At 53.0% G+C, this 14,899-nt stretch overlaps 1 protein-coding gene across 2 annotated transcripts; it reads right to left on the bottom strand.

The window, feature by feature from the left end:
• Positions 1–4,144: 4,144 nt before the first annotated feature.
• LOC119089607 (acylphosphatase-1) lies at positions 4,145–5,988 on the bottom strand. Of its 2 annotated transcripts, none has more exons than XM_037212383.1 (2): positions 5,771–5,988; positions 4,145–4,938 (listed from the first exon to the last, which is right to left on the bottom strand). In XM_037212383.1, the coding sequence occupies exons 1-2, from the start codon at positions 5,819–5,821 to the stop codon at positions 4,561–4,563; spliced, it is 429 nt and encodes a 142-aa protein (XP_037068278.1). In that variant the 5' UTR covers positions 5,822–5,988; the 3' UTR covers positions 4,145–4,560. The 2 variants fall into 2 exon arrangements, with proteins under 2 accessions (XP_037068278.1, XP_037068279.1); XM_037212384.1 differs by having other exon boundaries at positions 5,941–5,967.
• Positions 5,989–14,899: the final 8,911 nt, after the last annotated feature.

The raw sequence follows: 14,899 nt of genomic DNA, 5'->3' as shown, positions 1-14,899 counted from the left end.
AAGCGGCAGGGTAGCCGCCATACGGCCGGCTCGGGCGGGGTTGTGCTAGTTTTGGGAACCGACTAAGGCCTTAAGTGGCTGACCGCCGGCACGCCACCGGACCAGCGTGAATCGGCACACCTGGAGTGGGAGCTAAATCTCAGCACCTGAATGTCTGCACTGTGATAAGCGCCCGAAGACTCAAACCACCGCTACATCGACAAGGGCATTTTTCGACGCAAGAGTATGATCGTGATATACACTTTCACGTCCCGTCACCCACACGCTCACATACGACACATCTGTGGTCTGCTTGTCGTCCCAACGGCGCACAACTGCATCATTTCGTCGCCTGCTCCGTCGGCTGCCATTTCCCTCACCTGCTTCGCCGGCTGCCAATTCGCTTACCTGCGGCACCGGCTGCCATTTCCCTCACCTGCTTCGCTGGCTGCCATTTCCCTTACCTGCTGCACCCATTGCCATTTCCCTCACCTGCTTCGCCGTCTGCCATCTCCCTTACCTGCAGCACCGGCTGCCATTTCCCTCGCCTGCTTCGCCGGCTGCCATCTCCCTTACCTGTCGCGCGGTTTACCATTTCACGCGCGTGCCGCACCGACTGCTCCGGATCCGGAGAAATTCCTCGGAGTGTTCACGCTCTCTGGGAGAACGTATTGTTTACACAAACGACCATCGTGGCCGGGGGCATAGCAACGATTTTCATATGGAGGGAGGGGGGGGGGGGGGGGGAGCGGAGAACTAGGTGATAGGGCTTCACGTCGGGTTGTAAATTTCGTCAGGAGCGATCTGTGTTTTTTTATAATACGACCAAGAGAGCGGGCTCCGCCACCCTCCATTCGGTCGCGCCTGTGATTGTGTTGAATTTCGCTACAGAGCTTATCAAGCATTTCCAGAGAGAGAATGTCCATTTGATTGTTCAGATTTAGGTCGTTATTCTTGTTTTGAAATTACATCTTGAGCGGGCTTGGAATTGCTTGACACCCATGCATATCCAACTGATGACAGCTTTGAAGCTAAGGCACTTAAAGTGATCTTAGATGGTGAAATATTCAGTGCTATGTCAGTATCTCGAAGGCAGGACCCCGCTTAGTTGGTGCCAATGATGGCCGAAGTAAGTATTTTTCGGTGCTAATCGTCCCATTGTTAAGCCAACATTCCCGGGCCAATTTGACGACGTGGAATGACCCTCAAGAGCACCGATCTTCAGTGATGATTTGACCCATTCACTTGTTCTGAGTTCAAATGCCAGGCCAGTTTAATGGTGGCTCAACATGACGCAACTTTGGGTTATCGATCGACAACTTCTTAAAGGCCCTATATCCTTTAACACGCGCTCGAGTGGGGGTGGGGGTCAAATTGATCCCCCGGAAGGTTTTCCCATAATGGTTTCCGAACGGCGCGGCGGCAACCGCGCAACATTTTGCGTACCTGTAGACAATTGAATAGCGGACCGTCTGACATAAAAAATCTAGATGTACCTTTTAAGGTCGCTGGCCTATGGCAGGTCAAAGTCAGGCCGTGGTTTCAGCGAAGGCACGTTCTAGGGAATCGTTCAATCCGATCAAACAACGGAGTGTTAGAAGAAGCCAGACATCCCTGAGATTCTTTCTTAGGCAACACAACAACTGAATAAACAAAAAGCATTGACCTAGGGTCAGGCATGAAAATCAGACCAAGGTCAAAACCAACCTGTTTTATTACTCTCGGGTTTCCCGTATGGGCTGGTTTCTGGTGCTCATTTCGAATATATCGATAGCGGAAACCGCATAATACACCTTCCATGGACTTCTTACACGTCAGAATAGGTCACTGACCTAAAATCACCCAGGTTAACATTTTGTTTCTAGGAGCACGCTGCCTAGCGTAATCTTTGTTGCTTATCCAAATGCAAAACTCAGAACAGTCTTATGTCATTTTGGTCATCATAACCTTTAAAAGGTCAAACAAGGTGACGGACCTTAACTGAGCGTTTGCAATTTTGCTTACGACGGTTGCCTCGGTTCTAGGGGCCCTTTGGAGACTAATCTGAAATTTGGCCTTGTTTGACGTTGGCTGACCTGAAGGTCATGACCCAGGGACTTCAAATTTTGACCGAGGTCAAGTGAGTTCACGTACGGGTCAACACACCCTGTGAATTTGGTGTCTCTAGCTCTTTTAGTTTCCGAGATCTCAGGACGGTCAAATTGAGCCCCACCCGAGCAAAGGGTATTCAACCGGCCACCCGGGCGCGTGAGCAAAATTTTTAACATTATGTTGCTCGCGCAGCACATGGTTTTATGCATACGGCTGATGACTAACATGGTCTGTAGTTTTGAATGCTGCGCTGTGACCCAGCCGAGATTGCGGGAAAAGTACGCATACAAAAATGTCGCATGGCGATTATTCGTGGACATATTTTATATACCAAATGTTCATCAGGAAAGAGTATGTAGGTATTAAGCTCGTAACATCAAAAGTTCGCAATGTAAAAGTTGGCAAAGGAAAAAGATAGCATGAAAAAATGTTCGTTGGAAAAATTTTCGTCTGCTTTTGACAGGGGACGAGGAACTTCAATCTCCAATTGCATAAGTCAGGTCATGTATCATGACTAGCCTCGCTCTTCATGGCACGAAATGAAAACACCCTCCGATCCTCTGGTGGGCAGCAAAATGATACCCTAATTAGTCATAAGTGCAAAACGACCCTAACAGAAAAAACCGTAGGTTAGAAAATAAAAACAAAAACACATCCACCACAGATCTAGCGTTGTTTGCTGCGTTCCCCCTTTATCCCCCATCCTGACCCCTCCCGACCGTGCTGCTGTCTGACCCGCCGCTGACGCCAGCTGACGGCAGCGGCGGGCGCCAGCTGGCTTCTAGAATACTGTGGGCAGCGCCGGTTAGACTCCTGGTATACACTCCCTTATCGAAAGTAACCTTAACACGCGCTAGGTTAGAGGTCAAGTTGACCTTCTAAGAGACTTTGTTCCAGAATGGTTTCCGAACAGCGCTACATAGCCGCACCAATTTTTGCATAGCCGTAGACCATTGAATAGCGGATCGTTTGATTTTAAAAATTTAGATGTATCTTGTAAGGTCGCTGACCTATGGCAGGCTAAAGTCAGGCCATGGTTTCAGCGAAGTCAATTTCTGGGGAATCGTTCAATCTGATGCCAGAACAGTGTTAGACGACACCATACATCTCTGACTACCTTCTCAAACAACGCGACAATTGAATGAACAAATAACATTGACCTAGGGTCAGGTGTGGGGGTCAGACCAAAGTCATAACCAACCTGTTGCTACTCTAGGGCTTGCTGCGTGAGGTAGTTTCTGGTGCTCATTTCGAATTTATTGATATCAAGAACCGCATTATATATTTTCCATGAACTTTTCAGAGGCGAGAATGGGTCACTGACCTAAAACTACCCAGGTCAACATTGTTTTTAGAAACATGCTGCCTAGTGCAATCCTTGTCGCTTATTTAAATGCAAAACTCAAAGCAGTCTTGTATGATTTTGGTCACCATGACCTTCAAAAGGTCAAACACGGTCACTGACTTTAAATGAGCATGCGACCTTTTGTTTAAAACAGTTATCTAGCTTCTGGGGGCACTTTATGGGGGCACACAATGTCGTAACTTTATAAAACTGGACGCTGTATAGAGTTAAAAATTGCATTAAGAATCTACACAAGTTTGCACAACGGAGACGATTCAGCAAAAATTCGAGCTGACGGTGCATGATGTGCCCGGGCGGCCAAGATGTCCTGGAACACTCCACATGAGTGTTGTCCATCCACACTTATTGCAAACCGTTCAATACTTACGAGTCTTGGAGTCTAGCTTTCATCAAACGAACGGTATCCGTTACAAAATTTACGGAATGCATCCGTGCACGAACAATGGTGTCTGTGCTTTAAGCATGTGAGCTTTCCCATACGAGCTTTCATCAATGACATTACTTTATGTACGAGACACCCATATATCTATTTACAAACTTTTGCCTACGTTCTTCTGCCACGCCTTAAGTCTTTAAGCATTTCCTACAGGAACATGAGCATGGAAATTACACCGTCAGTTTCATTGTATGTCGCCAATCACGACACGAAGAAATGACGCTCCCCTCCATGCTTAGATGAGGGTCAGAAATACTGAATTTAAATGCGTATGAGCCCACGTCTGGTTTTTATTCACTGGAAGCCCTCCCCTGCAATGTAAACCCAGCTGCCTGATTCTATTCGCAACTATTGTTGACATTCCTCTCGAACTGACTAGCTCATGCTGTCTGAACTAAGCACAAGTAGGAAGGTGAACATGAACCACAACACAACAGATAAACAAACCTGACAATTGCATGAAGGCTGAGTTACATTTTATGAAAACGCCAAGCTGACATTGCATTGCATGCCATAGCGCCAACAGCCCGAGAACACAAAAATCAATACCCACTATGTCTTGCTGACATCGTGGCACGTGACGACAGGCGGTGCCCAGTCAGACCAATATGCCCGTCAGTGCCTGATGGTGAAGCCCTGGCGGTCGAGCTCGGCGCCTCGAGGCGACGGTGCGCCACCGCCGCCGGTGTCAGTGTTTGACGGTGAAGCCCTGGTAGTCGAGCTCGGCCACCTCGCGCTCGTTGCGGAACTCGGCGCGCTCGATCTTGGATTGCGGGCTGCCCACCTCGCGCAGCCAGCGCTTCATCTCGGCCAGCACCGGCGCGGCCGCCTGCGCCTGGCCCTCCACCGTGTCGCGGGGCGTGTTGCGGCACCATCCCACCACGCCCAGCCGGCGCGCCGCCTGCTGCGTGTACTTCCGGAAGAAGACGCCCTGCACGCGGCCGAACACCTCAAAGTCGACGCTGAGCAGGCGTGGCATGGCGGGCGGCGGAGTGGCCGGCGCGGGGGCGAGCACGTATGGAGTCACGCACCACAGGGCGGCGAGCAGGGCCGCGACCAGAGACACCTGCCAATGACCGGACCATGGTCAGATGGGAGAGGCACACCACAGGACAGCAAGCAGGAGAGCATTGAGCGACTAGGGACACCTGCCAATGACCCGGCTATGGTCAGATGAGAGATGCACCACCCACAGGGCAGCAAGCAGAAGAATTTCAAGCAACCAGGGACACCTGCCAACAACCCATTATGGTCAGGTGAGACACACCACAGGGCAGTGAGCACAAGGGCAATGAGTGACTGCCTACATCATGGCTGTGGTCAAAAGGGAGAGGTACAGAACCTTAAATGGTGGCACTGTCTGATAAGGGTAGGAATGAATGCACGAAATCACATGAGGCTAGTGAAATGAGCTGCTATAAATGGTAGAATGTCTTGATCATTTATGACATGGCTTGTGACATAGGGTATATTTCCCAGCTATGGTATATCTGATGAGTAATGTGTCCACAGCATTGTGTATATGTTCAACAATAATTTAAAAGATTGACAAACGCTGAATGAGTGTTTTATGATGTGCTGATACCTGTGGTCCTATTGTGCCCATTGAGTCAAATGTTATGGTAGCCCATGGGGAAAAAGTTACCCATGCAAAAGGATAAAAAGTAGGAAAAAAGTCAAGCTGTGTGTGTACCTTTCATATCAGGCATATCAAATCAAGGCTCAGCAAGGCCAAACATGAATATAAGTACAACAGGTTTGGGTACAATGGGTGATGCAGAAACATGCAACTACATAGTGGGGTGCCAATATAGTACATTGAGCACCATGGTGTACCAAAAACTCGGCCAGCAGGTGGAAACCCTCCTGCTGGGGGGTATGATTAGGTCCTGGGTCACCTGAATGCTGATATTCTTGAATTGGCTATGAGTGCCTGTGTTTTGATCCATAACATGGGTTCATCATAACAGCTCTGACAGATGGCAAAACACGTGTATGTCGCGCAGCTCAGCAAGTATAGGGGCCCGGTGCTCTCCGCACGTCCGCTGTCCGCCAATGCCCGCCCTACTTCGTTTCAAACCAGTCACCGCCCGGCACCTAAACGGACAATCTTCTAGCAACCAGGGGGAAAGTCGGAAAAATCGCATGAAAATAAACTGCGCCACGGGATGTAAAGAATGCGTCAGAGCTGTCCAAATAGAACTTTGGTAATTTACAGGTATTTGGAAACTGTAAGGATAGGGTCCATCATTGACCTATAACCAACTTGTATAGGTCAATGGGGTCCATCCTGGGCATACGTTAACAGTACAAATCACAAGCACATGTGTATTTCAGTTTCAGAAAATAATGTGGGCACCGAGAATAACATATATTCAAAATCCGTCCTTTTGATGAGAGCTTTACATACCGAAGTTTCAAGCAAAATAGGTAACTTTCTCGCCAAATGCTTACGTGAGCACAATGATCAGGACTCAGACTCACCTGAAATCCAAAATTATGATCAACACAGTCTTGGAACTAGCTAAATTGTTCATTTAAGTGAAAGATGTGCCTGAAAACATGACAGTACGTCCAAGCATATACTGAGTGTATTTAGTAATTTTGATACAGCACTTTAGTGAGATTCATGTGTACAGTAATGGCGCACGATCTTCGATATGAACTTAGTTGACGCTCGATTTTTAACCGTTTCGCTGCTGGTGTAGTCCAAAAGGAATGTTGTGGGTATGGTTGTGATGTGCCATTGAGGTTGTGATTTCATCTCCAACTTGATTGAGAAAATTATACAGGTAAGCGTTACTCAGTTCCACTTTGCACATTGCCTATGGCTGGTGTTACACAGCTATTTACGGATGGAGATCAAAGAGGTGCCATGCAATCTTATGTTCCGAACTTGCAACTGAAAAAACAAGTATCAGGCTGTGAAGATGCCAATATGTAACATGTGTAGTGCAGCAGTGGCATTTCAACATCCGAATTAGTGCGCGTTTTGTGTATACCTGACTGATTATATTTGGAGGCTGCAACAGATCTCAGCTCATGACAAGCCCATAATTCAGGGAATTGGGATGCAGCAAAAGTGAATTCAGGCCAAAAACGATTTGATAATTCAGCACATTTTATGCATGACCTGAGGTTTGCTCATGTGAACACAAGGCTTAATGTACAGATTTCTTCTGGTCATCCATAGTGAATGGAATTTTTTGCAAAGCGGAAGTTGTACACTTGGTAAGTGAAAACCAATGCTTTGGGAGTTCCCCATGCCGACAAAGGCTTTCTGAAGGTAATGAGGCCTTCAAATGAAAGAGAACACTGCCAGCAGTTATGAAGCACTGGTATAAGCAGATCTAGCAATTTCTCATCTGATATGTAATGATGGACTTAGACATGTGGTTCCCCTATGAAGCCAAAGGGATACCAACACCACCCTCAATAATTCATGTGTTAATGCCCTATACCAATGGTTAGGGTCTTTGTTGATAATGGAGACTCCATTGATATGCATGATATATGTTGCTTATTTATTTCATTGACAAAATATGATTGTCTACAAGCTTGAATAACACACTGTCTGAATCTTCTGCAGCTGTTACTAATAGATTATAATCCTTTAGCTCTGCATGCCATTTTTACACTGGCATGCAGCTATCAATGCTTTGTAAATTGTAGGAGTCAGTGAATGGGAGAGTTTGACGAGTTGCTTATTGCACAGTGCCAGCTGATCAATGCATCAACTTTGTATATCATATTATGATTGTGGCTACTTGGAAGTCTTAAGATTATTACTTATAGGAGCAAATTTATTGTCTAAGGCTGGTTATGCTAATCAAAAGACTCCATTTAGCTCTTCCTTAAGCTACATGGTACCTGGATTACTGACATGAAAACAGTGTGAATTGTGCTGGATATAAACTTTTAACTGCCTGCCTTGCTGACATGATCATTGAGCTGACCTCAATACAGGATATTTTGTATTATATGGGCATTGCTGATACATAACATGATCTTACCATCTGCCCTGACAACCATTAGACCAGATGTGCTTTGATTTTCATGACAACACAATTTGAGATAGTTTTGTCAAGTATCTTTGTTACTACCACAATTTTAACTCAAATTTGTCACTATCAGCACCTAGAGGACATGTAGCTGCATGGATTCCCCAGACAAATATTTACCTAATATTCATAAATCACTGATATCTCTGCTTACATGTTTGCCATCCACTGTTGCAATGGGCAGCCCCATGCAACAGCTGGCTTCATGCAACAGGCTTAAAATAATCATTGGCAATCATAGAGGTTGATATAATTTTTCCAGTGTTGTTGCAGCATCATATGATGCCAGTAACTGAATATATTTATATGACTGCATACCCAAGCCAGTGTGTTTCCATCCATAAACCCAGAAACCAAGGGCTCCAACTTCTGCTTGCATGGATCTGCAACAGAAGGTGGTATTACTGCATGCATGCATGTTGTGCAGCATGCCAACCAGTTAAGAGGTATTGCTCATGAGCATTGCTGGTGTGTGTGAGTGGTCGGCCAGAGAGTGGACGCACGCCAGAATCTCGACGCGTGCAAGATATCTGGATAGAGTCACCCATCCCCGGCCGATGTTCGGTCCCCCTGACATCGCTGTCAAACCGGCGAGCTGAGCGCTGGCTGCTCCCGCAGGCGGCAGGGTCTTCCAGCCAGCCCGCGCCCCGTCCGTGCCGCTCCGCGCGGCCGACCGGCCCGCCACCTGCCGGCTACCGGCCCGCCACCTGCCGGCCACCGGCCCGCCACCTACCGGCGACCGGTCCGCCACCTGCCGGTGAGTACCGCCCTGTGACGCCCGGCCGGTGGCTCTGCCGGCAGACCCGCCCGAGGAGCTGCCAGCCGGCGGAGCACCCGCCGGTGGGCTGGATTGTGTCTGCCGGGTGAGGGTTGCGTTACCGGCGGCGCATTGCTGCGAGGTGATTCGACAGTCGTTATAACGCCGGTCACCTGACTGAGATGGCATGGGTGTGAGATGCTATCCGAAAGATATCCCTGTTTACCAGCGTTGGTTTGTTGTTGGCGCACTCCCTCTTCTGTTCACCGCATATTTTCATTAGGACGAGGCAACTATCGATTATTTTCGTTCTAGGTCAGTCATATAATAAATCGCCTTAGTATACTTGCGAACTGGCAACCGCTTGAGACAACGGACCAGATACATCAACGCCTTTTTGTTGTTTAAGACTGTGGCCAAGCTTAGCCAGGCGAAAGGTGAGGCGAGGCCCTGATGGCACATTAAAGGAATGGAAGCGTGGAAGGGTGATAACACCGCTGAAGCAGGCCGGTACGATTGCCTGTCCCGTAGCTGTCGCGCGACGTTTCCGCATAAGCTGACGCGTGCCGCGATCGTCACCGGTGCGCGCCGAGACATCGGCTGATGCAAGCGGGGTGCTGAAGACGCCGGTTCGTCGCGGGCGCCCCGCGTGACCGGCGGGACAAAGTTGGTCCTCCGCTGCCCCGCTGCACGGGGAACGCGCTGAGTGCAGCGGGGCGCTGCCGCCCTCTGTTGACGCTGATCGATGGCGGGCCTTCAGAGCTTGCTGACGTGGCCTGCGGCGGGACTGTGAGGAAGGGGGGGGGGGGATTTTTTGTTGTCCGTTTGAGCGATGTCACTCAGTAGATCGCCTGGTTGCCCTGGACTGCCCCAGCCACCAGATGGGCTTTCAAGTAAAACTGGGATCGATGATATGTTGTTTTTAATGGCTGGGGCTCGGTTCCGCAGGGTCCGCTCCGTCGCCCTGGTAACAGCTGAAGTCATACTGTCCGAGCGGCACAAAAAGCTCACCGACAGTCAGTCAGAATGTTTGATGACTACGTAGCTACCCAACATCGTAGAAACAAACATGGCTGGTGATAACTATGTCACAATATGGTTTTCCGCGAAAATGGACCGAGTTTATTTTTGCATCGTAGCAAACATGGATCTTCGGAGAAGATCGCTGTTGCCGTGACGAAGTGTTTTCGGGCGGACAAGTGTTGTCTGTGTTGAAAAAGACAGCCCACGAAAAACGCCGCTCTACACTTTGCGGGCTTCCTGACTATTCCACGACGTTGCGTTCTATCCAAAATAGTTCATGCGGTAATTTTGTAATTGCAATATCCTCATGACGGCTAGTGCGCGTAGAAACCCCGCAAATGGACGTATAGAAACCCCGCACTGGTACGGTGCGACTGTGTTAAAATGCTACCATCGGCTGTGGATCTGCTGCTGCCTATCTGCCACGAAGAAAATTGCCGCAGCCCACGAGGATAGCTAGGAAATGGGGCCAGTCGCTCGGCTTGCAACTCGTCCTGAAAAGAATCATGCCCACTAAAAATCGCTAGGTTTAAATGTTTACGAAGTTGCGTCTCACCTGGCCATGCGGTGTGCTTAGCTTACCAGGAGTTTTGTGTTAAGGCTTTAGCGGTTCCGTGTGGTTTTTGTTTACACAGGCCTTAATACAGGCATTTACTTGGCTACTTTCAAGTAAGCTACGTCTTAGCTCATAGTACTGCAACCGATGACATGGCGAAATCACCATTGCGTCAGGTTTTCGGGTTTTGTGGAGGCTGGAAAGGTCTTTAAGAATAATTTTTCCTTGTTCATGCTTGAAAAATGAAACAAGAAACCTGTCGGAGTATGCTCAACAGCTTTGAATAGAATGCTGCGCACGAGTAGTTATCTATCAGTTAACGGCACATCTTAGTGTCTAAGGTTTTGCACTTTCGGTGTGCTTAAGCGTTATCTTGGCTGTTCGTAGTCGCGTTTGCATCGCAAACATGAGCTGCCAGGCGGCGGCGCGAGCCGCCAGGCGGCGGCGCGGACAGCAGTGTCGCGTGCAACCGGCCAAAAGTTTAGCGTAAATAGATATTGCAACAACAAAGCTAGCAGCATCCAAATTTGTAGCAGAGGGTATTCACTTCTTGATTGAATTTCGCATTGACGGCCTAGGGCATGAAGTCACGATGGTTACAAAAATGAATATGTCTTACCTCCACATTTTGTTTTGCTCGTATCTCATGCAAATATCCCTCTTATCCATGCATAAGTTACATGTTCTGTATCAAAAGTATGAGGGGCATGGCTGGCAGGCCCCTGTTCACTCGCCGGCTTTTCTCGGGATATAACGTTGGAAACGGTCGGACTGCATGTAAGGTTCTCAGTGACCCGTCCCGGACAAGCGATCTGCTTCTTTTGTTTTTTTGGTTTCGCTGACAACACTTATTTTGACCGAGAACAGTGCTTGCGTCTCGCAGCCGTCTCGCGAAGATCGGTGGTTTGAAGCTCCGTCTCCGCGGCTGAGGAGCCTACCGGCTAGTTCCGGCGCCGGCCGCAGCGACGCGGCGGCGCTGCGGTGCCGGTCAGCTGGCGCCGGGCCGGCCGGGCACCCCGCGCGCCCGGCGCCAGCGTCGGTCAGTGTTGACCGGGGCGCGCCACCATCAGGCCGGGGCCGGTGCGCGATGAGCGCCGCGTGTCGTCGCTGAGTCGCGATGGACGAGGCGCGCGCCGCCGCGCTGCAGCAGCGCGCGGGCCGCGTGGTCCGCACGCTGCTGCTTCTGGCGCTTCTGGGCTGGCTCTGGTGGCCCGTCTCGGCGTTCTGCGTCGGCTGCCTGTGGATCGCCGTGCCGCTCAAGTGGATGCACGCTCTGCTGGTGAACACGCGCTGCCTGGTGCGCGGTGAGTGCAGACTGACGCGGACCGTGCTGGTCAGCGGCGGCCACCGGCCGCAGGGTCTGCACGTGGCGCGCGCCCTGCGCAAGGAGGGCTTCCAGGTGGTGGTGGTGAGCCCGCGCTGCTTTCTTACCACGCTCGCCTTCTACTCGACATGCGTCGACCGGCTGATCCAGGTGCCGTGCCCGCGCGCCGAGCCGCACCGCTACGCGCGCGAGCTGCTGCGCATCGCCATCGACTACCAGGTGGACTTTTTCCTGCCGATGCCGGCGCCCAAAGAGGCGGAGGCCGAGGCGGCGGCGGCCGGCGCACTGGCACGGCTCGGCGTCACCAGCCTGTGCGTGCCGCTGCCGCGCGTCGCCGACTTCGTGCGTCTCGACCGCTTCTACGAGCTAGTGGAGAGCGTGAACATGGAGACGGTGATGTACTACACGGTGCGGGACATGGAGCGCATCGCGGGCCTGTACCGGCGCGGCGTCATCGTCATCAACGGCTGCCGCTTCATGGCCAAGACGGCCGCGCCCAACGGCCTGCACGAGTCCAAGTGGCTGCCGATGCCGCGCAGCCTGGGCGAGGCGCAGCGCAAGTACGACGGCGTGATCGGCGCCGGCGCCAGCGGCCCCTGGGTGGTGGCCAAGTTCACGGCCGGCTACCAGTACCTGCTGACCGTGCTCGTGCGCAAGAACCGTGTGCTGACGTGCGTGGCGTGCCGCGAGGGCAGCACCCTGCACATGGTGCGCAGCCGCGAGATGGAGCAGTGGGCGCTGCTGTTCTTCCGCCGGCTGCCTTACGAGGTGTCCGGCGCCTTCACCTTCCGCTTCCTGAAGACGGTGCCGGAGGGCCGGCGCACCACGTTCCTGCCCGTGCACTGCAAGCCGTGCGCCGACCTCTCGCTGCTCTTCGTCGACGGCCGCATGGGCCTGCTCACGGCGATGCTGGCGAGCGAGCCGCCACCGCCGCCGGCCGACGTGTTCGGCGAGCCCAGCCGGCCGCTCTGCGTCTACAGCCTGTACGGCCAGCTGCTGATGCTGCTGGCGGCGCTGCTGCAGCTGCGGCCGGCGCCGCTGCTGGCGCGGCTGGCGCTAGGCCTTAAGCTCCTGCTGCGCGGCCGCGAGGTGGTGTTCTCGCTCTGTGACCCGCTGCCGTTCCTCCTGTGGAACCACGTGCTGGTGCCATGGCGGCTGGTGACTGGCCTTCTGGGCGCCGGCCGCACGGCAGACGAGTTCGACTTCCTGGCCGGCCACCACCGCGAGGCGGGCGAGTGGTTCGCCGGCGTCGGCGACGCTGACGACGAGCCGGCCGGCGACGGCTGGGGGCGGCCGGCGGGGGACGTCCGCTGAGCCGGGCCGGCGACGCTCGCTGCGGCTCGCCCCACGGCGGACGCCCGTGCGAACGCTGCGGGTCGCTGGGACCGGCCTGGACGTCCGTCGGGTCGAAGGACGCCGCGCGGAGCTGGACCGCCGCTGCTTGGCGGCGGGCTGGGTGGGAGGGGTGCTGCGCGCTGGCCGCCCGGCGAGCCGCGGCAGGGGCCGGCACGCGGAGCGCGTCGTGCTCGGTGCTCCTCGCCGGGCACGGCCGTCTGCCAGAGATCTCATTTAATATGCACGGCTAGAATGCGAAGGAGCGACTGGACGCTCGGATCTGCGTCCTACTGCCGGCACCTTGGTGTGCGCGTTTGAGTGTGTTTGTCGGTGCGTGCCTGGTTTGGTCGTTTGTCAGCACATGCGTATAGGTTTATTTGTCATATTTTGCGGCCCGTGATGTGGTCCGGCTGCGACCGAACCGTGTTTGCTTATCCATGCGCATCGCCGCCGGCGTACCCATATAAGTCGCCGTGCGCATACCAATACTCTCTGTAATCGCCACTATAAGCCTATAGAGTTTATCGGGAATGGCTACATCAACGCTTAACGCTTCTGCGTGGCGTTTGGCGGTCACGTGATGGCGTGCAAGCTGCCAATGCTCTCGCTCCCAGCGGCCGGGCGTGGCTGCTGCGACAGCTGCCCGCTCGTGACGCTCTGAGCAATGCGGCCGGTTTGAGGCGTCAGCTGGCTCGGCCATGACGTCAGAGCTCCGGCCGCGGGGTGGGGTTCGGAGGGCCGCGGTCATCGCCCATTTGTAAATACACCATCGGTCGACGCCGCTTGTGTATCGGTGTGTGTGGGAGCGTGTGTTTGGCGCCTTCGGAGCGGATGGCACGCCCAAATCACGTGTCGCGTGCGCACTCACACGTGACTGGACGCCGGTGGGCAGACCTGAATGACTGCCGGCTACCCACACCACATCGTCTGCATCAGAGTACCAACGTTTCCGGGGGTCGGTCATCAGAGCTTTTTCTGCCGATGATTGTCCCCGGCCGTAGCGCCTTGGACTGGAAAAGAGCAAGCAAATGGTAATTTTGACTCAATTTATGGATGCCTTTTAATTAGGCTTAAGGTTCACAAGACATCGCAACTTGGCCGGCACCTATATTATGGATCTTGTTTTTACACGTCGAGCGCCAAGGCACTTGGTCGGGTTCGAGACACGACTGTAGGTTCTTCCGTACCTGCGGTTTGTAGTTGCATACCACTGTCAACTCTGATATCTTATTGTCTTTCTCATATGTCTTATATATCTTATCTTTCTCACATATCTTGATATCTTCCCGCAGTCGATGATCCTGACCAACTGTTGGCTGCAGACCTTCTGTGGGGGCAAGATCAAAGCAACATTTTACCACGCCGAAAAAACGACAACTGAATCCAACTCGAGCTTCTTTAACCGGTGCCACGGCCGAACGAATAAAATCTAAAAAGTCTGCACGTCCTGTTGGGTTCTGCCCGTGCTGCGCCAGGCTCGCCGCGTCGACGGTAGCGCCGCATGCAGACACCTGGCCGGCTGCGTGGCCCGTTGCCGTCGTTACCGCGGGCGCGGCTCGTGCCCGCCCGGCCAGAGCACTGCTCGCGCCGCGCTCCGTCACCGGCGATCTGTTTGGACTGCGACCGCTGCCACGGACAGCGCCGGTCAAAGTCCACCGCTGACTGAAGTGCCGCGCGGATATCGACAGCTTTCGCGGAGAGACTGGTGCGGTGCGCCGGCCGTCTCGCGGGCTCGCGGAGGGCCCGCGCCCGCACCGCTCCCGGGCGGCGGGGGACACCCGCGCCGGGCGCAGCGCCCGCGCCGGGTGCCGCGCCGCGCACGGGCTGTCGCTGGGGCCTCACGCACGGCCCCGGCCGCCTAGTCGGAGACTGTTCAAGGTGTCCCGGCCATTGGCGTTCAACGGTGAATCTGGGGAAGCCGTTCGCCCTTCGCTGGCATGGTCAGGTCCGGCCAGTGTAAATGCTGGGTGC

The sequence above is a fragment of the Pollicipes pollicipes genome, unplaced genomic scaffold (genome assembly GCF_011947565.3).
Source record: "Pollicipes pollicipes isolate AB1234 unplaced genomic scaffold, Ppol_2.1 Scaffold_3087;HRSCAF=3621_pilon_pilon_pilon, whole genome shotgun sequence".
Lineage (NCBI taxonomy): Eukaryota > Metazoa > Arthropoda > Thecostraca > Pollicipedomorpha > Pollicipedidae > Pollicipes > Pollicipes pollicipes.
This window is presented reverse-complemented; position numbering and strand designations above follow the sequence as displayed.